At 32.5% G+C, this 26243-nt stretch overlaps 2 protein-coding genes across 3 annotated transcripts; one reads left to right on the top strand and one right to left on the bottom strand.

Moving 5' to 3' along the window:
- Nucleotides 1–7370: 7370 nt before the first annotated feature.
- LOC112707412 (probable serine/threonine-protein kinase At1g54610) lies at nt 7371–13727 on the top strand. Of its 2 annotated transcripts, XM_025759143.3 has the most exons (9): nt 7371–7890; nt 7993–8797; nt 9535–9819; nt 10017–10334; nt 10545–10772; nt 11201–11301; nt 11547–11661; nt 12134–12604; nt 13156–13727. In XM_025759143.3, the coding sequence occupies exons 2-9, from the start codon at nt 8390–8392 to the stop codon at nt 13357–13359; spliced, it is 2130 nt and encodes a 709-aa protein (XP_025614928.1). In that variant the 5' UTR covers nt 7371–7890; nt 7993–8389; the 3' UTR covers nt 13360–13727. The 2 variants fall into 2 exon arrangements, with proteins under 2 accessions (XP_025614928.1, XP_025614927.1); XM_025759142.3 differs by having other exon boundaries at nt 7415–8797.
- Nucleotides 13728–20179: 6452 nt separating this feature from the next.
- Nucleotides 20180–20623, bottom strand: LOC112705364 (uncharacterized). The gene is made up of 2 exons (XM_025756200.1): nt 20492–20623; nt 20180–20371 (listed from the first exon to the last, which is right to left on the bottom strand). Exons 1-2 carry the CDS (start codon nt 20621–20623, stop codon nt 20180–20182), a joined length of 324 nt encoding a protein of 107 aa, XP_025611985.1.
- Nucleotides 20624–26243: the final 5620 nt, after the last annotated feature.

Consider the following 26243-nt stretch of genomic DNA (forward strand, 5'->3'; position numbering starts at 1 on the left):
AAGATCTTTAGCTATTTAAAAAAGATCAATAATTAATAATTTAATACGTTTTTTTACATCAAAATCAGTTTTACTTTAAATTATTATCAAATTATATAATAATGTTGAATTATTATAAAAATGTTTAGCCAATATATATGTTATTAATACATTCGTGCATGTATAATAAAGTTATAAACATAAATATCATATAAATAATTAAATATTAATTATATATGATTGATAATTATATTAGAGTGATTGATAATTATAGTAGTTGATAATTATATAACAAAGTTATATAATGATTGAAAATTAGAGTAATTTATAATTAAAATAATAGATAATTAGTATAATTATTTATTAAATATTATTTTTATATAATTATAAAAGATATATTTTAAAATAAGTTAAAAATAAAAAAATATATATTAACATTAGAATGTGCCATTTTAATATTCTTGGTGCTAGATTGTAATTCGTTATAGAATAAATATTCTACGTCAATAATTCTAAAATTTAGATTCTTAATACTAGTTACAATTAACATGCAGTCTGATTCTTTAATTTTAATGTTGTTATCTTTAATATTCTAAAATTTAATATTCTCTTTTGTCTATACATGAGATATCTTTACTAAAATTGCAATATAATATTGTATTGGTCAATAGAAGTTATTAGTGAACAGTCCATAATTTAATATTATACATATTTTTTATTTTTTTACATTTGAGTACATACAACTGTGTCCTATCTTTATAAACGTAGTTTTATTTATTTGCATATTATAAAAGTCAACTGAATCTTGTTAGTTTGAGACATTATCTTTAACCTTTGATTACAGCGAAATAAGCACTCTACAGTGTGCACTCTTTTTAATAATATACTATAAGAATAAACTATTAATTTTAAAGATGAAATTTAAATGCCGATTTTCATCAATCATAAGATAATAAACTAATTCAATATCCTTAAAAATTGAATTAGTTCGATAAAAATAATATATCCATATGATTATTTTATTATTTAAAATTTAGACTTTGATAAAATGACTCAGGAGTTAAAAACAAAAACCTATAACGTTCGAAAACTGTTTTTTTTTTCTAACAAATGAATTTAGTTTTAATATACGATTAATTTTATACGTATATTTAATTATGTCACATCATAAAATTAATTATATTTTATATTAATTACATAAATAATTATTAAAAAATAAATATAATTCTACGACTATATAAAATACTAGTAGATCAAAATTAAAATCTAAATCCATATTATCATTTTTAACTGTATTATCGACGGTTCTATATTTTATCCACCATTTGGCCTTTAATAATCAATCAATCACGATGAGTTGCTGGTATTCTAAACTTTTGTAGTATCGTCAACAAGTTATAAAATACAGTCAAAATTTAGATGTAATTATTTTATATAAAATTATTAAAATAATTTTTAATTATCAATTTTACATAAAAATATAATAGACGTCGATAATCAAAGCATTGAAAAAATCATTTTTAAAAGCGGTTACTGATGTTATTGAATTAAAACAAGTTTCATCCGTTAGGAACAAGTCTTCGATAAAAACTAGCAGAAAGGATTTTTTTGGTGACTAAATTAAATTAAATAAAGAAAAATAAATAAATAAAACAAGGAACTGCTTAAATAGAGGGGCAGTCCTGTTTAAGACTACTCTTAAACTCTTCTCAAGGTAAAAGAAGCTTCATATGCGAAAGTTGTAACTTCATCGCTATATTTGCCATAATATCTGCCACCATGTTTGCATCTCTCATAATCAAACGAAAGTCAACACGCCAATTCATATCTCTTATTTTGAGCACCAATGGATCAATAAACCCAAAACCATCTTGAGTAACAAGATTAAATGCTTCCACACAATCCGTCTCACAAATAACATCTCGTTGACCCACATCCCAAGTTAAGAGATATCCCCTCCAAATAGCAAATAATTCTCCTTGAAGAATACTATTACTCTCAATCATTTCCAAATACCCCCTTTGCCAACTCTCATTACAATCTCTAATAACACAAGCAAAACCAACACTATCACCCGAATCAAAATAACTAGCATCACAATTAATCTTAAAAGTACCAATAGATGGGAGATTCCAAAAACCATTTAGAGTAGAGGAAATGGACATACGTTGTAATGCAAAAATATTCCTAAGCTCCTTTTCTGAAGTTAATGCCAGACAAATCACTTTTTCCGGAGGCCAAGTTTCATGGGGATTAAATATGTCATTATTCCTTGCTCGTCATATCCACCAAAGTCCCGAAAAGAACTTGAACGGATGCTCTCTGCTATGATACAAGAACCAGTTCTTCAAATCCAAAGGATGACAAGAAATATCCAACCTATGCCAGACAAGCTGAGCTTTTGGACAATCTCAAATACAATGTAAAACCGATTCCTGGCTAGAAAGACATCTTGGACACCTATCCGATGACGACATCCCTCTTCTAAAGCGAAAACTTGCAGTAGGAAGAGCCTCCTTAAGACACAACCAAGCCAAAAACTTATGCTTTTCCGGAACAAGCTGACGCCAAAGCCAAAGCCAATTCTCCCGCTCCTCCCAACCAAACAGTTGCTTACACAACCACAAGTAACCATTGCGTGAGTTATAGACTTTGGCAGCAGACCCACTCCAATACCAACCCACTTCCGGACCTGCTTGTTCATCTGGATTGTAAGAGAGAATATTACCTTTCAGATTTTGAGATAAAGGAGAATAAAGAGTATCCAAATGCCACCTACCAACCGACCAAATATCTTGTATCCGGAGATTCGAATCAGAAATGTTAACATAATCCATCTCATTAGATAACCGTCCTTCTCTCCTCCAGCTAGAAAACCAAAAATTCTGGTTCAAATCTCCAATACACCAAGCAAACCCATCCTTCAACACTTCCCAAGCCTTGCAAAGACACATCCAAATGAGAGAGTCCTTGTTTTAGTTAGCAGAAAAGATTTCAAAAATCAATTGTGCCAATTATTAGATATTTTAATTTTTAGGATATAATTGTAGTCTTTTAATTGTTAGAAATTTAGAATTATATATAAACAAAAATTTTAAATTGACAAAAAAATAAAAATATTTGACAAATACTCTAAACTTTCTAATGTCATATTAATGTAATGAATATGTAGAGAAAATATTAAATATTTTTTTTATTTTTATTCAAGTTATATTATCACTTTTGTTCACTTTAATTGTAATATCTAATTTTGGAATTCTGCAAGGTTGAATTTTTTATTTATATTTTAAGTGATATGTAGACGCCTAGCAATTAGCATGCCGTTTTGGACATGTAAATGGACAAGAAAAATGCTGATTTTTTTTTCTTCTATAAAAGTTAGATTAGTGATATATTAAAATTTTATAATTTTTAAATTTCTTTAAAATTATAAAAGTTATATAAATTAGATTAAATTTTTTAATCACTTAAAAATAAAAATCGGACAGTCTAATTTTTATTTCAAATTAAATAGTATTATATTTGAGAATAATATTTTAATAATTATAATTAAAAAAAATACTATTATCAACCCAATATTAAATATAAAAAATGAAAATAACGACGGTTGAAACTTTTAACAAGTTTGTTTATTTATAAACCGACTGTCATTTTGTTAAATCAAACATTTTTGGCATGCATGAAAAAGAAAACAAAAGAAATGGTAAAAATGGGAAGCAGGTTACGTTGGTTGGGCGTGGTTTACGAAATTGAAAACGACTTGTCAACAGGAATTGTGAAGCCCAAACGGCCGAAGAGTATTTTTTTTTTTAGTTTTTACATAGAATTTTTGGGTTTAAATAAAAAAATTTACAAAAATATTAAATGAATATATTGGATGATAGAGTACAATTTTTATGATAAGGAATAACATATTATCTTAAAACATTGTTTTGATGATCTTCTTGACTTATATAAAGCCTTTAATTAAGTGCATCTAGTAATTTTTTAAAATACAAAAAATTTAATTTTTATTATTTTAAAGCTAGAAGAATAATTAAATTTAATTTAATAGGATGTATGAGAATTTAATTTAAATTTAATTTTGATATAAATAGTTTATATAATCATTCAATTATATTTTTGCATTTAGAAGGACTTTTAAACCAGTAAATTTTTTTAATTAAAAATCATATCTATGTTCATTTTTTTTATACTGATAAATGATAATGTATGAAAATTAAATTTATATAATTTTAAGTTTTTGTCTATGTAAAAATATTTTACACATACATCTTATATGTTCATAGAAAATTATATATTCATTTTTATTTTTGATAATGTCACTCCAAACATAATCATACATAATTTATGTTATATTATATTTTATATAAATTTATAAAAAAATAATATTATTAAAATAAAAATGTCAATATTTATTTTTATACAATATTATATATATATATATATATATATATATATATATACCATGAATTTTCATAAAAAATTAATATAATAAGATAAATTATTTTAAATATTTTATACTATTCATTTTGGTATATAACTAGTATTAGGTTATTGATTTATTTATAGCATATTGAAACGACAAAGGAGCAAAGAATAATTAGATGATGGAATATATATGTAGTTATCTACCGTTAGATGATGGAAGAATAATCGAAGGGTGGGCCGTGAAAAGAGGAATAAGTGGGGCCCAGCAGGAATAGTTTTGGGTTCTTAACTTCTTACATTGTGACTGTGGGAGAAGTGCGTCAACCCCATAGAAATGCAATTAAGAAAGTTTATGAAAATGAAGTGATTACTGATTACTACTTAGTGCAGTGGAAAAGCCAATGACTTTGAATGACCCAAACAACCCTTACTCCTTACATTCACTTTCTTATGTTAAAAAATTGTGTGCATCCATATCCACGCTCCTTTTAAGCATCTACATTCCACGCATCCATTATTTCTTTTCTTTAACTTAATTATCATTATCCCATTTTTAATAATAAGATTAATTAGTATGCATACACTTATTTAATAAAACTGTTTATGATAAAAGGAAAATTGAAATGTTATTTCTAGAATTAGTTCAACTTTTTTTAAATATATCTTTCAAAAACAAGTATTTGAAAATTTAAATGAACTTTGAAGAAATCTTATTGGCTTATGCATTTGGAAAGAACTTAAAAGTAATTTGACATGAATATAAGTATTAAAATGAAATCAATTCACTTAAATTTTTATTCAAAGCATATTGTATTTAATTTTTGAGAAAGACTAATTTTAATATAAAAAAATTCTATAGGCATATTGTATTCAATTTGTTATAACCATTTTTTACATTACGCGTTATTTATTGGTCACACGATTTTTTCATCTTCAAACACGCTTCTTCTTTTTCTTTTCATTATTGCCGTCGTCATCACTACCTTCTCCTTTTTCTCTTTTGTTTTTATTTGATTTATTTATTTTTTCTCATGCTCCTTCATTATCATTACCATCATTATCATCATCGTTATTGTTATCATCATCATCGTTGTTATCGATATTATAGTTGAATATTTCAATATTAAAGTGAAGACATTTTAGTGTTATTTTTTTTTAAATTTATGTATTATGTTATATATCAAATATGTCGTCGTCTTCTTATACGTAAATGCTACTGGTTATTTTTTTTTTGAATTTTTGCACTTGTGTTGCTTAATTTCGTGTTATCTACATGTTTTTTCACTTATTTTCTTTTCTATTTAAAATTTGTGAATTTATAATTCAAGTCTTCATAAAATAAATTCTTAGTTGAATCACATTATAATTATTTGGTTAAAAATTCGGTGTTAGAATTAAGATATTTCAGTGTTATTTTTTAGAATTTTATGTATTATTTTATATATGAGTTAAGCATTCAATTCATTGAATCTGTAATAATTTTAGAAAGATTCAATATTAGTATTAATTTTTTTTTTGTCAAATTTAAAACTCTTCATTATCATCATTATCTTCTTCTTCATTCTTTGTAAAATTAATCAGAAAAAGGAGAAAGAAAAAAATACAACAATTAACAACAACAACGATAAAAAAAACACAAAAAAATGTGAATATTTATGTTAATAGGAATGAGTGGAGCATGTATTCATATCCTCATTAATAAAATTAATTTTTATTAAAATTAGACAAATTTAATCACTAAAAAATTTAGATATACAGTAAGACTATTTTAATATATTATGGATATGAAATACTTTATATTATTAATTAATCATGCCTAAAATTATTTTGATAAGATTTTGAGATAACTTTAATGAGAATCAAATGATTTTGATTGTAGGAAAAAATGTTTTTGATCGTATAATTATATATAATCAAATGATTCTAGATATAGGGGTAAAGATTGGTGCTTTGGGTATAATTCTGTTTTGAATTTTAAAATTTAAAATATTTTATTTGAATTAAAAAAAATTATTTAATTTTAATGTAGTCCTACTATGAGGTCAAAATTAAATAATTAACTAAATGTCCTACATAACATAAGTACAAGAATAAATTCAATAACTTAGAGAATAAGTACAAATTCTAGAGGCACAAAATCAACCATAGATGCATCAATACGTATACGATTGATTTTGTATTGATGTATCTATAGTTAATTTTGTTCTTCTAGAATTTGTATTTGTTCTCCAAAGTATCTACTTTGTTCTTGTATTCCTATTATGTAGAACATTTCGTTAGTTATTTAATTTTGATCTTATGGTGAAATTATATTGAAGTTAAATAAAACTTTTTTGAATTCAAATAAAAACTTTAAATTTTAAAGATCAAAACAAGATTACATCTAAACTTAAGGACTAATTTAATACTTTACCCTAATATATAAAAACTTGTATCACTAACAATTTATATACCTATTAAACAATTATTTCAAATTTGGAAAAAGATCATAAGTGTAAATTTCATATATTAATAACATAAATTATTTATATATTATTCAATTAAATTATTTTTTGTTATAAACAGTAAATAATAAATATAACAGAAACAAAAAATTAATAGATGTAAACATAACAAAAAAATTATTTTTATGCAATAATACACTATATTGAATGGAGAATCAGAGTCAAACAATTAATTATGTTTTCTTACAAGAGTTGAACATATACGTTTTGTTCATGATCAAGAATGCTTATCTTAATTCGACCGATTAAATTTTTTAGAAAATATTATTTTATTATATATTAGAATATAATTTCAATATATTATTATTAATATAAAATAATTTTGTACGTGTATATAATTAAATAATATTGTATGAATAAGAAAAATTAAATAATTATATAAAAATATTTTATATTTTTAATATATTAAAATTAAATTTGATATATATTTATTTTGCCATAGCAGTAAAATTGTGTGGGCGCGTGGCGGTATATGAAGAAGACGAGGAATGTCTTCATGCACTGTGTATTTGACAGAGTTTCTCTCTCTCTCTCTTCACACAAAGCTGCAGTGCAGGGGACACTCCCTCTTTGCAACATAAATATGCGCCGCGACAACATTTAATTATTTATTATTTATTATTTTCCTAACTAAACTTTTTCATATATTGATGTCACGCATTTACTTATTAGTACTTATACTTATAATAAAATAATGCAAATATTTAAATATAAATCTTATTATTATTATTATTATTATTGAATCTTTTTTTTTTTTACCATGTTTGTTCGCTTTCTTCATCTTCCGAGACACACTCTACCATCATTCTCTCAAATCTGTGTTGTGTTATGCCCTAGATCCATGGCTTCCTTGCTTTTTCTCTCCATCCATTCCTGACTTTTCAATCATACCCTTTTTTTTTATTTCTCTTTCTCTGGGTTCTTGCAAATCCTTCAGAGGCTCCATAACCATGCCTTGGGAGCTCACTTTCAGAAGGTTCTGAGGATCTGTTTTGATGTTTGTAAATTTGCAAGCTTTTCTATCTCCTGGATCAGAAAATTTTAGGTTTTCACTTGGAAATTTGGTTTTGCTGTGCAGAATAACCCTTATTTTGAAGTTTTGATGGTTTTGCTTCAACTGGGGTACAGTAAAGTTGTAATTTTTAGATTTGTGAGGCTTGATTTGTTGAAATTGAGGGCTTTTACTGCTAGATAGATTGTTTATTTTATCGGGTGTATTTGGATTTGTTGGGTATATTGTGCTTGCTGATTTGTGACTAAATTTTGGGTTGGTAAAGAGTACTGGCTTGCTATGTGTTGTTAATATTGCATTTTAGCTTTGTGGTGTGACATTTGGGGAAGGGTTTGTGGATTTTTTTTGGGTGGTTATGGTTATTAGAAGAGAACGATGCTAGGGTAGAATATTGGAAATGCTGTTGAAGAAACATTGAGATTTGGAGATTGGTTTTTAGGGGAGAGGGTGTTTGGTGTGCATAATGGGGGGCATGTGTTGCAAGCCCTCTGCCATTGAGGACAGTAAGGAGAGTCCGAGGGAGCGTTTATCGGGCAAGACTGTGTCGGATTTGCGTGTAGCTAGGGGAGCTTCATCGAGGAGGGAGGAATCATATCGAGTGAAGGATAGGTACGATAGCAATGATCCGAGGGTTGGATTGATTGATAAGCAAGGGAATGGCGCCGTTCGTGTGCAAGCTGATAATTTTGAGAGGAAGAGGGAGAAAATGGAATATGTTGTAGCTCCACATCCGGCAATTGGGACTGTTCCCAAGGCCATGGAAGGAGAGCATGTTGCAGCTGGATGGCCCTCATGGCTGGCTGCAGTGGCTGGAGAGGCTATCAAAGGATGGTTGCCTCGGCGTGCAGATTCTTTTGAGAAGTTGGATAAAGTATTGCTTCTTTCCTTGATCTGGCTACCTAGCTTATTGCATATTGACCAAGCTTTCTTTATATGTGGATAATGTGTTTTTACCTTGTAGACTATTGATTTGAATTTTAATGTTTTCAAATATATTTCTGAGTATTTTTCCCCTGATCTTTGTGCCCCCTATTTTGTTATTTTTTGAAAATGAGAAACCAGCTCCCCATTTCCTTATTATTTTTTGAGTATGTAAAGTTGCCATGATGCTAGGTTGACTTCTCTAACATAATTGTCTAGTTTCTACTAACTTCAGATAGTGAATTGACATATTTCTGTTATTTTCATGCTCAATTTAGGTAATGTATAACTATTGGTAGAGAAACTATCTCTAGTAGGATTTAACCCTGTCTTCCAAGTTCCAACCCTCCTTGCTGTTTTCTTATGTGTTTCAAGGTTTCTTGTTAACATGATATTTGATCTCCATGATCTCATTGTACAATATTTTGCACAAATTTCTGGAATTTTATTGATGATTGATTGTGAAGTGCTAATGAAGGTATGATTGGTTTTTTTCTGCTTCATGTTGGTAAGGACAAGGCCAGCAACCTCGGCAGCAGATTTTGTTTCCTTTATATGCATTATTGAATTCATGCTATGGTTCATTTTAGCTGAAATTGGAGTTGGAACAAGAAAACCTTTAAGATATCAATATTACCTTCTTGATACTTTTCTGCCATGACTAACTTTTCACCCTTTTTTGTGTAGATTGGCCAAGGAACTTATAGTAATGTTTATAGAGCTCGTGATCTTGAACAAAGAAAGATTGTTGCTCTGAAAAAAGTGAGGTTTGATAATCTTGAGCCTGAGAGTGTTCGCTTCATGGCAAGGGAAATTCACATTCTGCGTAGGCTTGATCATCCAAATGTCATAAAATTGGAAGGCTTGGTTACATCTAGGATGTCATGCAGCTTATACCTTGTTTTTGAGTACATGGAACATGACTTGGCTGGGCTCGCATCACATCCAGGACTGAAGTTTACAGAAGCACAGGTAATTTTGGAAGCTTCTCTCTCTCTCTAGATTAAGATTTAGTGATTTAATAAATAACTAAAAAATATCACCAAGTTTTAATCATGTCATTGGGTTTGGAAAAAGAACCTATTAAGACTTAGAAGAGAATTCATTCATGGTATTAGATTTCCATAAAGATAATCAAGAAGATTTAATTTTGAGTTTGAAATTGGCAGGTTAAATGTTACATGCAGCAACTTCTACGTGGACTTGATCACTGCCACAACTGTGGAGTGCTCCACCGCGACATTAAGGGTTCCAATCTTTTGATTGACAATAATGGAATCTTGAAGATTGCAGACTTTGGTTTAGCAAGCTTTTTTGATCCCAATCAAATTCAACCATTGACAAGCCGAGTTGTCACGCTTTGGTATAGACCGCCTGAGCTTTTACTTGGAGCCACTTACTATGGCACCGCTGTAGACTTATGGAGCACGGGTTGCATACTTGCCGAGCTGTATGCCGGCAAGCCAATAATGCCTGGAAGAACTGAGGTATGCATGCTTAAATGTTTCGGTTCAAAATTTAAATGCAGCATCTCTGGTATTTTTCTGCTTTTCATCTTGTGTTTCATGTGATGTGTTTTCGAAACTTATTAAACACCAATTATATATTGGTAGCAAGCAGATGAAAAATAACTCTTAGGATCAAGAAGCTTGATGGTGAAACAAGATTATTAGAAACCTCAATTTTCTGTCTTGTAGGTGGAGCAATTACATAAAATTTTTAAACTGTGCGGTTCACCATCTGAGGATTATTGGAGAAAGTCAAAGTTACCTCATGCGACAATATTTAAGCCTCAACAGCCCTATAGGCGTTGTGTTTCTGAAACATTCAAGGACTTTCCTGCACCTGCAATACAACTGATAGAGACCCTTTTATCCATAGATCCTGCTGATCGTGGAACTGCAGCATCTGCTTTAAGGAGTGAGGTGTGAAGTTCTTGTCTCCTTTTACGTTTTCAACAATTAAATGCACTGCTGCTCTGTTAGTGCATACAAGTAGATATTGGTGTTTATTTTTCAAACTTTGGTTGAAGGTTCCCCTAAAAGCTGCAACCTTGGAGATTTTGGAGATTTTCTTCTTTCTTTTTATTATTTTTTTTCCAGTGTGGATATCTTATCTTCCATAAGTTTCTTTTTCTTGTCCAAAAAGTTCTAATAAAGAAGTCCATGCTCATGCATTAGTTATATATTCATGCATATTATTCTAAGTATACATTAATATTTCGTCAACGACATTGATATGGCAGAATTAATTTATACACTGCAAATTAATCTACTTTATGCAGTAAACTACTGTTTTCAAACTTAAATGTTGTAGCTTATGACACTCTCCTTTTGGTATACTTTCAATTCAGTTCTTCTCAACGAAACCTCTTCCTTGTGATCCTTCAATCTTACCAAAGTATCCGCCTAGCAAAGAGTTTGATGCTAAAGTAAGGGATGAAGAAGCTAGAAGGTATGCTTCCATTTCAGTAAATGTATGTTTTGCAGGGTGTGTTATTGTTTGGGTGTAGATTTCAAAGATATTTTAAATCAACTAGTTAAACAAAAACTATAGTTATTGTTGCATCTTTGTCACTATGTCGGTTCTTTCTTTCCAACATACCTGTCTTATGTTTTGTTCATCATAAGTGTGCTGTATATCTAATTATTAATTTAGTGTTAGAATTTCATTCATGGTTTCAATTACGGTGTTTCCAGGCAAGGAGCAGCAGGAAACAAGGGCCAGAAACATGACCATGAGAGAAGAGGTGCAAGAGAATCACGAGCCGTACCTGCACCAGATGCCAATGCTGAACTTGTCTCTTCAATGCAGGTATGCTCATAACTAATGATAATTCTTAACCACCAAGTAACAGGGACTAGTCGATGCTGTGTGCTTAATGATATTCCATTCGCCGACATCCGTTATACTTTGCTGTAAAGGAATGTATTTTGCTGTTGTGCCATCAATTGAATGTCATCTTAGGAGTAAAACTAGGGGGAAAAACGAAAAAAGATAGATTAAGATTTTCTTGGGCGTTTATAATTTAACTCATAACGAAAGTATCTTTGAAGCAACTTGGAATACCTTAAACTTGCTAAATCCATGCAATAGTCAACAATGAACAAGGTGATACACTACTAGACGCTCTTCTACCTAGTACTACCACATCTTTTGAAATTGTTATTTTTTATTTTTTTACTCTTCTGCTGAATCTTTAATCTCTGTAAATTATGTTCGATAGTCTCCTTCGTTTTGTTGACCTCTGTATTTGTTCTATCGAAATGTAAATAACTGTTTACAGAAGAGACAAAGTTATGCCAATTCTCAAAGCAGAAGTGAGAAGTTTAACCCTCACCCAGAAGAAGTTGCTTCTGGATTTCCCATTGATCCTCCTAGGCCATCACAAACTGCAGAAGTAAGTGCGGATCCCCAGGTTCATCAGCATAAAAGAGCCTCCCATTCAGGTCCGCTGACTCACCGTGCTGCGTGGGCTAAAGCCGGGAAGAACCAGGATGATGCTCCGAAGATTTCAATGGGGGGTGGTGGCGACTTATCAACAATATCTGGCTTAGTTGCGGCTAGAAGAAGTATGTTGTCCGATGATCGGAGAGAAAGGTCTGGATCGTCGCAAGTGGAAGCTCCAAAAATAATAACCAGGTTCCCAGGATCCTTCAAAGAGCCCTCTGAATCATTGATGCAGCAGGATCAGAAGCATCATGCACATGCTCCTCAAAAGGAAGAAGGGAGAGTCAACAACAAAGACCCAGTTCTTGTAAGTTGTTCAGAATGTTTTTTTTTGTTTTGTTTTAATTTCTTGTTTTTAAGTATTAATAATAAAAATGTCACCTTGTTTTCAACCACTTTGTTTCTAGGATTTGGTGAAGGAATCAGTAAAAACAAGAAAAATAATTTTTTAATTAGTTCCTTCCAAAATCCCAAAAAAGGAATAAGATTGTAAAAACAAAGGGGTAACATTTGTCAAACTAAAACTGAGAACAAGAAACGAAAACAGAAAACAAACAGATCCTAGAGTGCGTTTGGTTTGCGTTTCATTTTCAGCGTTTTCTGTTTTTAGAATTGTGAAGAAAAAAGAAAAAAAATGTGAAAATAGAAAACAAGATTTTATTATTTTCACTGTGTACTTTTTTCTTTCACAAAATCCAGAAAGGAGAAAACACTGAAAATTAAAAGAAAAAATAAAAGTGCAAACCAAACGCACCTTGAGTTTCTCATTCTTTCTGTATTTCGATGTTCTATGGACTTCGACCTAAAATGCAATTTTGGTCTATCTCCTCTCCCCTCCTCTCCCCTTTTCAACCGCAGGTTGGTTATGGCTCCAAGGGTCCTAAAATTCATTATTCTGGTCCATTGCTAGTTCCATCAAGCAACATGGACCAGATGTTGAAAGACCACGACCGCCAAATTCAAGAGGCGGTTAGACGAGCTCGCTTAGACAAGGCGAAGATGAGGAGACTCCAAGCTGAAGGCAACCAGATAACCAATTCATTATTCGTTTCTGGGCGTTGAGAGTTGTAGAGCTTGATGCCGCAACAGCATCATTTAAGAATATTTGATTCTTTCTTTTTTCTCTTTTTTTCCCTCTCTATTTTGCCTGTACAGCGACCCCTCGCAAAATGCCACCTGTCGGCTGTCGCCGTGTTAGGTAACTGAATAGCTTAGGAATCTTATCTCCCCCCCTCAACTTTAAGAGATCATCATCACATGTATTTTGTTGCCACTTACAACTGTAATTTCTAATATATGTCATTCTTATGATGAAGCTTATATTATCAGCCTTAAGCTGTTAGAATACTGGGAAGAACATTTTCCTTCCTCTTGTTAACTTTATGATGATACAGTAATTATCACTGGGAAGATGATGATGATGATGATGATGATCTCTGTGCATTCTCTTGTCACACTATTAAGACGCTTCACTATTTCATCACTTATGGAAATAGTTGAATTTTAGTCTTTAGGTGCATCAGCATGAAATTGTGATTTGAGTGGTATTGTTGCCAAAAATGGAGTCACATAATAAAATTCTATTTTTCTTTTTAGTCAGATGAATTAAACAGTTCTTAATTCCAGGTAATTACATCACAAGTTCACTTACGCTATACACTAACACCCAACATTCTTAAGGAGTTCTCATCCATCATTTGGTCTTATCGAAGTTCGAATTCGGGTGCAGCATTTTAAGAGACATGTTAATGTGCCATTTCAATTAGACTTCAGTTGCATAATAAAATTCTTTGTATGGAGTAACCATGAATTCTTTGTATGTAGTAAGCATTGCCTTAGGGCCCTAAAGGTGTATCATTATGTGCCTTAGGGTGTATCTGCTGGTGAAGATTTAGAGTGTAAAGATGACTCTATTTACATACTAGTTTGTTTTTTCTTTCATTTTTCTACTTTTCTGTTTGTTTGTTTGTGTCGATTGAACTCATGATATTCGGGTTTTGTTAGTAGAAACACGAAAATCGAATTGGATTTGACTGAACTATCAGAGAGAATAGTATTTTTCAGTATTGAACTCGTGGTTACTTGGTTTAATTGGATTAATTAAAAATCAGTCTCTTGTTCATTGGCCAGCAGCAGACCCTTAAATGGAACTCAAATCCGCGATGAATTAGTCTTAACCTGTCGGGTTAGGAGATACCGTGGGTAACAAAAAAAAAAAAATCAGTCAACTTGGCTGGTCTGATATATGACCAAAAAAAGATTTCTGTTATTATGAATTGGTAAAAAAATGGTGAGCCAGTTGAACTGGTAGTCTGATACGGTTTGGCAATCAAATGCCCCATTTCAAAAGGCACAAATTAATAAATTTTATATAATTTAAGCACAGCCTATGATGTCTAATGTGTGACTCTAGGTTCATATTTGTTAAGGGAAAAACTGCACCAAGAAAATAGTAAAAGTAAAAGATGTTACGTTACGTCTTGCAAATATAGAAGGATTTCATATTGACGTAAAAGGAAATTAGTGAAATTACTGACATAAAAGGAGATTAGTCAAATTATTAACAGACACGTCAAATTAGACTAGTTTTTCTGTATTTCTTCTTGTTACGTCTTACCAAATATGTCCCGTGATTCACATAGATCTTGATTGGTGAAAAATCTTGTCCAACTAAAGAAGAATTATTGGCATAGAGCATAGAGACCCACATAGATAGGACTTAGGAGGACACATAAGTATATTAATTTTAACTTTTTGTTAAATATACGACACAATATATATAGTTTAGATAAAATATTTTTTATATTTTAATTCTATAAATTATTTTAGATGATTTTTTGTTAATAATCAATACTCAAATTATTTCTAAATTAATTTAAAATTATAAATAATAAATAAACTTGTGCACACTAATATACATAATTGTATTTAGACATTAAAAAAATCTTTTATTTTTTTTTTATGAAGACATAACGGTATAGAAAGAGTATCATCGCTTCTTTTTGGCTCAAGGACTTTCAGCGTGGATGAATCTGGACAAGAGTTTGACAAACATACATATAGGGTTACGTTTTTTTATTTTTGGACAGTAGCTAAAAAGAAAACAAAAAGAAAAGAATACAAGGATGAAAAGAAATCCTCTAATCTAAGTCATCCTAAAGAAGACGAAGCAGAGGAGCGTGCGACTGTAATTAATTTACTGCTTCATAATCTCCACGAACACCTTTTTTGGCCAACCAATCTGCCATATCATTTGTACTTTTCTGGATTAGAACAAAATGCAGTTGTTAACTTTCAAGATGTTTGAGTTCAAAAATTTTTTTCCAACAAAACTCTTTTTTCGTGACCTTTTGGGTAGAGGTGGCAAATGAGGAAGTCAGTTCCATTCAATCAAAAGTCTGTCATTTAGCAAGTTGGTTCATTCTATTTTGCTTAGTGAGACAATTTTGAATTTCTTTTTTGTTCTGCTTAATGGCGGGTTGGCGGACTAAACCCGCCAAATCTTTTTTTTTTCTTTTATAAACCATTAAATCTTTTTTTGTAAAGTTCAAGGATCTCAATGTAATAATTTTGTTTGAGACAAAAAAGTTTGATGTGAAATTCCTTAAGAACCTATTTGAGTACATACTCATATTATAATGGTCAGATTTTACTTCAAATATTCGAGGATGTGAGTTTTATATGTGAAAATTTAGGTAATGTTGTTGTTACTTTTGCAATAACATATGAGAAATTTAAGAGTGTATTTTGTCAATATATTGATAATCAAGTATTAAAATATCAAAATACTTTTACAATTTATCTAAAAAATACTTTATATTTTATATGTATGCGTGTCTCCATGTCTTATAACATTTTAAAATTCGCGTGTCGACATGTCCCGTGTCGTGTCCCGTGTTCGTATTAGTGTCAGTGTCCGTGCATCATAGGTAATCACACATACACTAGAACTGCCATTTCTCATATCATGCCAAGTTGAAATCAAATATGATTGTGAAAGTGATAAAGTCATTGGTTGAAGTTGATCCACCTCTTGGAAGCCGGGTTTATTAGGGAAGTTGAATACCCGCTTTGGTTGTCTAATGTAATACTGGTTAATAAATAAAACGAGAAGTTAAGGATGTGCGTCGATTACACCAACTCGAATAAAGCATGGCTCAAAGATCCCTATCCCTTCCCAACAATGACACCCTGGTGGATGTGGCTTCGGGATACTGATTTTTATTATTTATGGATACTTACTTAAGGTATAATCAAATACCCATGCATGTCCCAGACCAAGAAATTACCTAATTCATCACTCTAAAGGCAAATTATTGCTATGTAGTAATGTCATTCAGATTAAAAATTACAAGGACTATTTATCAAAGGCTAATGAACAAGGTCTTCTACATATACCTCGGGTCTTCGATGAAAGTGTATATAGATGACATGCTTGTCAAGAATAAGGAGGAAGTATATTTTGTGCCAAATCTTGAGAAGGTATTCTATACGATCAGAAAGCATAACGTGAGAGTTAACCCAACCAAATGTGCATTTGCAATAGGAGCAGGGAAGTTCTTCGGGTTCATCCTTACTCAAAGAGGGATAGAGGCCAACTCGGTCAGATGTTCTGCTATATTAAACATACCAAGTCTGACCCGCCTCAAAGAAGTATAGCAACTGAATGGAAGATTGGCGGCTCTTTCTTGATTTCTTGCAAGATCAACCCTTAGGTTGTTACCATTGTTCTCCCTTTTGAAGAAAATCACCGATTTCAAATGGACTAAAGAATGCGAGAAGACATTTCAGGAATTTAAAGAATACTTCATACAGCTTCCAATCTTAACAAAACCAAAAGACCGAGATGAGCTGAAGTATGAACCTAAGTTGGCATACAATTGCAATATCTTGCCGGCTTTGTCGCAGAATATGCTGGGAAAGAACCTAAATTGGCGCCAACAACTTGAAAATTTTACGTTGATGGATCTTCCAACAACTTCAACAACGGGACATGAGTAATTCTAGAAAATGAAGAAGGCACCTCAATAGAGCTACTTTTGAAATTCAACATCACAACATCCAATAACTGAGCAGAATTTCAGGCAATATTAGTAGCATTATGATTTACATGAGAAGTAGGGGCAATGTACTTGTCTTCAGTGACTCACAGGTTGTCACTTCACAAATAAATAAAGGTTATCAAGCAAAAGATCTCAACATGAAGTAGTACTTGCAGAAGACTTTGAAGTTGCTTTTTGAGTTCCATGTAGCTGAAGTCCAACACGTAGCAAGGGAGGAAAATAGTCGAGCTAAGGCTCTATTAAAGCTTGCAAGGATAAAGCTAGGAGGGAATAACAAAAGCTTAATACAAGAAAACCTCCAAGTTCCCTCTATTATCAACAAGTCGGATACAATAGTACTTATAGTAAAAAAATTGGACATGGGTTGGAAGGATCCTGCTTTGGAATAGCTCAAGTTTGACATCTTCCCATCTGATAAGAAAGAAGCCAAAAAATTTGTCTGAGAAGTCCAATACTACACATTGATACGGGAAACCCTATACAAAAGGGAAATTTCTATATCATTACTCAAGTGTGTCCCAACATCCAAAATTGAGAAAGTACTAGAAGAAATTCATGTTGGAATCTGTGAAAATAATCTCAGAGCTCGGTCATTAGTCAAAAAATACTCCGAGCTGGTGTTTTACTAGTCTACTTTACAAAAAAATAAGCCATTAATTATGTGTAGAAATGTCTGACTTGTCAGTTCCATGCCAATTTTCATGTAGCACAATCTGAAGAGCTTATCAGCATCACCTCACCTTGACCCTTCGCAAAATGGAAAATGAATTTACTCGGACTATTTTTCGAAGCCCTTGGGCAGGTGAAATATTTAATCGTGGTTGTGGCCTACTTCACAAAGTGGATAGAAGTAGAACCCTTAGTTTTTATCACCGCTCAACAGAGTAAAAGGTTCTTTGTCAGAAACATTATCACCACGTTTGGTATTCTAACCTCTATTACAATAGACAACAAAACCCAATTCATAGATATGACTTTTAGAAAATTGGTGTTCGATCTCAAAATCAAACATCAATTCCCGAGTGTGGAACATCCTTAAGCCAATGGGTAAACGTAGGCAGCAAATAAAGTCATACTTGTAGGATTAACAAGAAGGCTAGATACAATAAAAAGATTTGAGTCGAACATCTACCATATGTTCTATGGGCATATCGCACAGTACCTCAATCAACTATTAGAGAATCATTTTTCTGACTTGCATACAGTATAGAGGTCATGATTCCAGTAAGGTAAATGAAGAAAGTCCATGTGTTCGATTTTATGATGAGGTCAGAAACATTAAGGCTTGTAAAGAAGAGCTCAATTTATTACCCGAGGTGCGAGAAGGAGCTCGGATTAAAGAGAAAGTCATGAAACAAAGAGTGGCAATCAGGTACAACAAACAAGTTATCAAAAGAAGTTTTAATGAGAACGACTTCATCCTAATCCAAAATGATATCTGAGCACCAACTCCAAGAGAAGGAAAGCTTGCAGCTAATTGGAGAGGTCCCTACAAAGTCATACAGGTTCTTGGGAAAGGATACTACAAATCTTCGATCTACAAGGGAACGAATTTCCAAGATCATGGCATACTTTAAATCTTAGAAGATACTATAGCTAGATAGAAAACCTTACTCCTTGGTGTACTCTTTTTCCCGACTTTATGATTTTTCTCATGGGTTTTACTAAAAGGTGTTTTAACAGGGTATCAAAGCAAGGGTTATGAATGAAAACTTGTAAAACTCTTAGTAGCAACTAGTGCATACCTTGTAAATCGCTTCATCAATAAATAAAGCAAAGTTATTTAACTATTCTTTCTCTTTCATTTCCTAATCACACCCACTCATACTAAAAAAACTACAAATGATGTGACCAACTTCATATGGTCGGCACAATAATGCGACGAGGCCTGAGTCAGGAATGTACGAGTTGTATAAGCAATACGAGCTGTAATCAAAATTGCAAAAATAAATCGCGATCTATATTATATAAGCAGTAAGATAAAGTAACTTAGAATAATGAAGTAATAGAAAATAAACATGCAATTAAACAAGCTCCCAAAAAAGAGAACTGAAATTGTACTTAAAACTATTACAAACAAAGGTGTTTAAAAGTCCACAACCCAGGCATAGCTAAAAGTGTATCATTCATGAATAAATTGCCAAACAAAATATAGTTTAATGCATATAGTAGCTACAACATATGAACCAAACTCAAAGCATCACACATGCATTTAATCAAACAAGTGATGCACAATGCACAAAATTAAGCATAATTAACCAAGTTTCAACACTAAATCCAACACAGTCATTATCCAACACTTGCAACCTAACAAAATCTAAGAAACTAATCATAGCCTACCTTAACAACTTAAATTCACTAACAATATGTAAATGATATTAACTAACTAATTAACTAATTATCAAAGCAATAATATTAAAGAAAACATGGGAATGAACTTGAGGTGTAGAATAAAGGTTGTTGAAGTAGAGAAAGAGGGGAAGGATGCAATGGCACTATGTTGTTGCCACTGGCAGAGGTGTGGCAACAATGTAGGTCATCGAAAGTTGAGAGCTGGTTGAGCTCCAATGCCTGACACAGAAGATGAAGGAGTACTCACAGATGGTGGTTGGAGAAGAGAGAAAGAAAGAAGAGAGGAACAAGTTTTAACATATATACCCTAAATCGACACTAAAAATCTACCAAACTAAGCTACCCAAGAAGAACAATAATCATAAAAGTTGTTAAAAGAGAAGAGGAAGTTAGAAAGATGTTACTATGGTGGGGTGTCTTCCACATAACACTTTTCTTTAACGTCCTTAATTTGGACGGACATGAATTCACTGATTATCTTTTGGGGCATCCTCAAGGAGGAACACTTCCACCTCTTTGTTGAATGGTTGTGTGCGGTAAGGCTTCACCTTATGCCCATTGACTTTGAATGTTGTTTCATTAAAAGGGTGAGCCACTTCAACTACACCATACGGCCTCACATTTACCATCTTAAAGGGTCCATCCCATTTAGACCGTAGCTTTCCTCGCATCAATCAGAGTCTTAAATTGTACACAAGCACATCATCACCAATCTTAAAGTTCTTCCTTTGGATATTCTAGTCATGGAATGCCTTAAATTTTTTCTTATAAAACCTCACATTTTTATAGGCTTTTAGCCTAAAACATTCCAATTCTTCTAACTGAAGTTTGTGCTCAACACCCGCTCCTTTCAAATCCAAGTTACATTGTTTCACCGTCCAATACGCCTTATGTTCAATCTCTACCGGCATAATTGTAGGCATCACACATGATTTCAAATGGACAATTCTAATATGGGCCTCACACAATAGGCATCATGGTTAATGCAGATTTTAGCTTATCAAAAGCTTCCTTGCAATTCTCATCAAAATAAAAATTCACATCTTTCTAGAGTAAATGGGAGAGAAGTAGAGTGATCTTGCTGAAATCCCTAATGAACCTTCGGTAGAAATCTACATGGCCAAGAAAAGAACAAATCTCCCTCACCAAGGAGGGGTAAGGCAAGCTAGAAATAACCTCAATTTTAGCCGGATCAATGAAGATTCCGTCTCTAGAGATAATATGCCCTAATATTATGCCTTGTTTCACTATGAAATGACACTTTTCAAAATTCAACACAAGGTTAGTATTGACACATCTCTCTAACACCCTAGCTAAATTTTATAAGCACACATCAGAGGAATTGCCATACATGCTAAAATCACCCATAAAGACCTCCATGCAATTCTCTATAAAATTGGAGAAGACACTCTCATTATGCATCTTTGGAAAGTTGTCAGTGCATTACACAAGCCAAAAGGTATTCTCTTATAAGCATAAGTTCCAAAGGAACATGTGAATATGGCATTCTTCTGATCCTTAGGAGCAATGTGAATCTGAAAATATCCGGTATAGCCATAAAAAAAATAGTAGTAAAATTTACCTGACAACCGATCCAACATTTGATCAATAAAGAATAAAGGGTCATTTCTTGTGGCCAGATTGAGTCTCCAGTGATCAATACAGACCCTCCATGCATTCTAAACTATAGTTGCTACTAGCTCTCCACTATTCGCCTTCACATGGTTACCTCAAATTTCTTAGGCACTACTTGAACCGGACTTACCCATTCACTATTAGAAATGTGATAGATAATGTCTGCTATCAAGAGTCTAATGATCTCCTTTTTAACCACGTCAAGAATTGTTGAGTTCAAGCACCTCTGAGGTTGTCAGATTGGTTTGGCACCATCTTCCAAGAAAATGTGATAAAGGCATGTTTGTGTGCTTATCCCCACAATGTCATTCAAGATCTACCGTATTGCTTTCTTGTACTTCCGTAATACCTCAAGAAATCTTTATTCCTCTTGATTAGAAAGCTCTGTTGCAACAGTTACTGGAATTTTATGATCCTCATCAAAAAAGGCATATTTTAAATAAGGTAGAAGGGGTTTCAACTTTCAATTCCTCCCTTGCTTCTTGATGTGGTAGTCTTCCCTCTTGGTCATGAGAAGGTGGTGGGTACTTTCATCATTTTCATTAACTTCTCCCACACTTAAACTTTTATCAAGACTCAAATTTTTATGGAGTTCATCTTGGATCTCTGCCACTACTTCGTTGATGATATCACACCGAAGGAGGGAGTGTTCTTGTAGTGATGTCTCATAGGTTCCTCTAAATTGAATTCCACCATTCTATCATCCACTTCAAATGAATAGGTGTAGAAAAAAATATCAAACTTGAATAATGAGGTTTTCAAGAAAGGTCTCTCAAGTAAGATATAAGAGGGTCTTCCTTGATCATTAAGAGACATTTCCAAAATGTAAAAGTCAATCGGAAAGAATAAATCATTAATGCTCACTAGCACATCCTCCGCAATGCCTACCACCGATGCTTTTATCCACTAAGACAAACCTAGCGGCTGATCTTTTCAATGGTGAGAGATCCAGCTTGTCAAAAACGGAGAGGGACATGATACTTACACAAGCACCAAGGTCACACATGCAATCTTTCAATAAGACTCCTCCAATTACATAAGAGACTAAACATGGCCCCATATCACCATACTTTTTTGGGATAGCCTCCATTAAAGAAAAAACAGAGCTACCCAAAATAATGGTCTCCAATTCATTAATTCATCCTTGTGTGTGCACAAAACTTTGAGAAACTTAGCATACTTAGAAATTTGTTGAATGACGTTAAATAGTGGAATGGTTACCTCAACCTTCTTGAAGATTTGCATCATATTAAGGTCCAATTTAACACTCTTTTTGGCCTTTTTCACTATCAGTGAAAAAGGGATTGAGATTGGTTCTTTTAAGATGTTCTTCTTTTTTGGCTCCTTGGACTTCACTTGTTCTTCCTCTTTCCTTCCAACATCTTCCTTTTCATCTTCATCTATTTCTACCACCTCATCAACTTCTTCATCATGAACATCATCTGTCACAATTTTAGTCTTGGGACCTCTCTCATCAAGTATTGTTCTGGACTTTAAAGTGATTGCATTTAGACCACATTTAGGGTTTCATTGTGGTTGAGAGGGTAGGCCACTAGAGGTTGATGGTTGGGAGGTGTTTTAGTTATTGTTGGATGGTGGTAATGTCAAACGGGACAAAGCCTCGACTATGGTAGCTATGTAGGTATCTTGTTTCTTTTGGAATTTTTGTTGCTCTTGGATGAAGGTATGAAGGGTGTCATCCATATGGGTTTGATTGAAGGAAGAGACTTGGTTGCTTTAAGTAGATTGTCTAGTGTGTGGTAGTTGGTACCTTGATTGAGGTTGAGATTGGTAAGGTGGTTGGTGATGTTATCGGTTTGATTGTTGGTAAGGTGGATTTTGTGGTTGGTACGGTTATTGGTATGATTGTGGTGGTTGGTAGAATTAGGGTTGTTAATTTTGAGATGGTTGACGATAGTAGGTTTGCTGGGATTGAAAGGGTTAGCTTTGAGAGGGTTATTACCATCTTTGGTTTGAGTTGTCTCTCTACCCTTGACCTTGATTTCCTCCATATTAATATGGACCTTGGTTGCTTTGATGGAAGGTTGATCTTTGTGGATAAGGATTAGTTACCGCCAATGTATTATCCTTTTAGAGTTGTGGGCATTCATTAGTGTAATGACTACTACAAGCACAAATGCCACATGGTCGAGAGGGTCCTACAATTTAAGTTGGTTGTGGTTGAACTAGGAGCATTGGAGGTACTTGTTGACTTTGATGGATTTGTCTCAACAAAATAGTCATTTCACCAAGTGCCTTAGTCAAAATAGCATCACCGAAAAGAGAAACCTATCCAATAGACCTTGGTTGGGGATTTCTTGTCCTCAAGTGTTGTGTTGAATCCGTTAAATCCGAAATAACTTCCCATGCTTCTTCCGCAGCTTTATACTTAGTAAGAGATTCTCCACTTGAGGCATCAATAAGGAGCTTGTCTTGTGGAACTAAGCCTTGACAAAAGCAACTTATAAGCACCAAGTCGTTAATGCAATGGTGAGGGTAAGACTCAAACAACTTCTTAAGACGTTTCCAATATTCGTAGAGTGTCTCTCCATCTCTTTGCATGATATAAGAAATTTTCTTCCTCAAACGATCAGTCTTTTAAGGTGAAAAGAACTTCTCTAGGAATTTCTTTCTCAACAAGTACCAGTTGGTAATCACTTCAATCGGTTGAGTATAAAACCACTCCTTTGCCTTTTTCTCTAAAAAGAAAGGGAAAGCAAAGCTATCTCATCCAATCCATATCTTCTTGCAGTTGAGCACACTACCTGAAAGTCCTTCAAATGTTTGAATAGATCTTCACCTGGCAATCCATGATACTTAGGAAGCAAGTTGATTAACCCAGTCTTAAGTTTGAAATTTGCATCCAAATTCGGGTAATGAACTTGTAATTGTTGCAAAGTGATGTCAGGAGCTCCTGTTTCCTTAAGAGTGATCCTCTGCGGTGCCACTATGTTTATGTCACCTAAGTCACTCACAGAAATTTCAGAACTTCCAACAGAAAAATATAAGGTTCTCTTGTCAAATGAAGAATGAGAATCATAATTAGAGGGTGATGGTGAACCGGGTTGCTCGTCAAGAGAATCCGATTCACTATGCGCAAATGTTAACCGGCGCCGAATTTGCCTAGTATGAGTTAAAGTTCTTTCTATCTCATAATCAAATAGGGCTAAGTTCGGGTTTAGAAGCGACTATGACGTTCAACTGAGGAATCATGAAAATCATGCAATTATTAAAAGTTAAAACAAGAGTAATTAAAGAAATGAATTAACAACTAGTAACTAACAATAACTACCAAAATAAGGGTGTTAACTACCAACAAGTGTCAAATAAACAAGCTAGAAGTAACTATTCACAATATTCACATATTTACAACAATAAAAAATATGACACACAATTGTATAATTCCCTTCAACAGCGCAAAAAACTTGAAATGATGGATTCGTTATAAGTATAGCTCCAAACTAACAAACGACATAAACCAAAGTTTAAACAAATATGTCACAAAGCTACAAAACAATTAACCGAGAGTGTTAATCCTAAGTCATTCTCCCTTAGATTAGCAATTAAGTGCGCATCATTAGTTGTAAACTCAGATATTTTCACTCATAAAAACAAAAATTAAAGAGATTAGAAGTTAAATGGACTAAAAATAATTAAATGATCAAGATTAGACTTAATAAACAAGCAAAACAATTAACTAAACAAACATAAATGGGAAGTAATGACTAAGCTACCACTATATTAAAAGACAATTAAATCAAACTATGGGAGATTGAAGCAATGAGCTAATGAGGAATATAATTCAAATACATAAAAGAGGCCTCGACTAGGAATTGAGAGTTAATGAATCTTATCGTTGTCATAACCTTAACCCCTAAATAATGGAAAAAGTCGAATAGGCATAATTGGTCTTAATCTACAAATCCTAACTAACTTACTAATTAGAGTTAGTAAAAAGCTAGCGTTAGTGAAAACAAGATCAACTAATAACCCAAAATTACCATTTACTGTTGGACATTAATGACTTTAAGATCCTAGTTCCTCAATCCCAAAGTCAAGGAATGGAAATTTACTCTATATTCAACATGAGCATTTCAATAAACACTTGGTAGACATGGAAATATAACATAGTAAATTGTAAAATTAAATAAAATTATAACTTAACAATGCAAACAATCAATACTAACAAGTCAATCAAGCATATATAAACTTCAAAATATCAAATTTATTAACATGAGACTTAAGAATTCACAAGTGCATATACTAACAAAATAACTTTAATTATAAGAAAATCTAAGTAAGTATAGTGCAAAGGATGAGAAAATTAAGAACAACTTACATTTGAAATAAGCTAAATTCCAAAATTAAAGTGTAAATTGCATAAACCTAATAAATCCTAGAGAGAAGTGAGAGTTTCTCTTTTTAAGAAAAATTATGAAAACCTAGCCTTCAACTTCCAAAATAATAATATGATGGTGTATGGTATGTTTCCCCTTGAGTAAGCTTCTCCTTTTAGTTTTAGAACATCAAAAATTGGGCCAAAAGGGCTCCTAAAACACGAAGCACGTGATTTCTTAAATAAGACACGTGCTCGAACTCGTTCATACATACTATTGTGTATGTATGCACACTTATCACTTTTTTTTACTTGTACGTACGTACACTAGTTAATTCTTCACACTTGTAAATATTCTTCTCTTTTTTTTCTTTATAAATATTTTTACTTTACACTATAAATTTCTCCTATTTTCCAATTTAGAACACTATCTCTTTTTTTCTCTCTTCTTCCCTCCTCTCTCTCCTCTCCCTTCCACATTTTTTTCTCCCCTCCCTTGCTTCTATTTCTAAGTGTATGTAACAATAGTTTCAATGAGGAGATTAGTAACAATCAAATAC

Source organism: Arachis hypogaea, chromosome 8 (genome assembly GCF_003086295.3).
Source record: "Arachis hypogaea cultivar Tifrunner chromosome 8, arahy.Tifrunner.gnm2.J5K5, whole genome shotgun sequence".
NCBI lineage: Eukaryota > Viridiplantae > Streptophyta > Magnoliopsida > Fabales > Fabaceae > Arachis > Arachis hypogaea.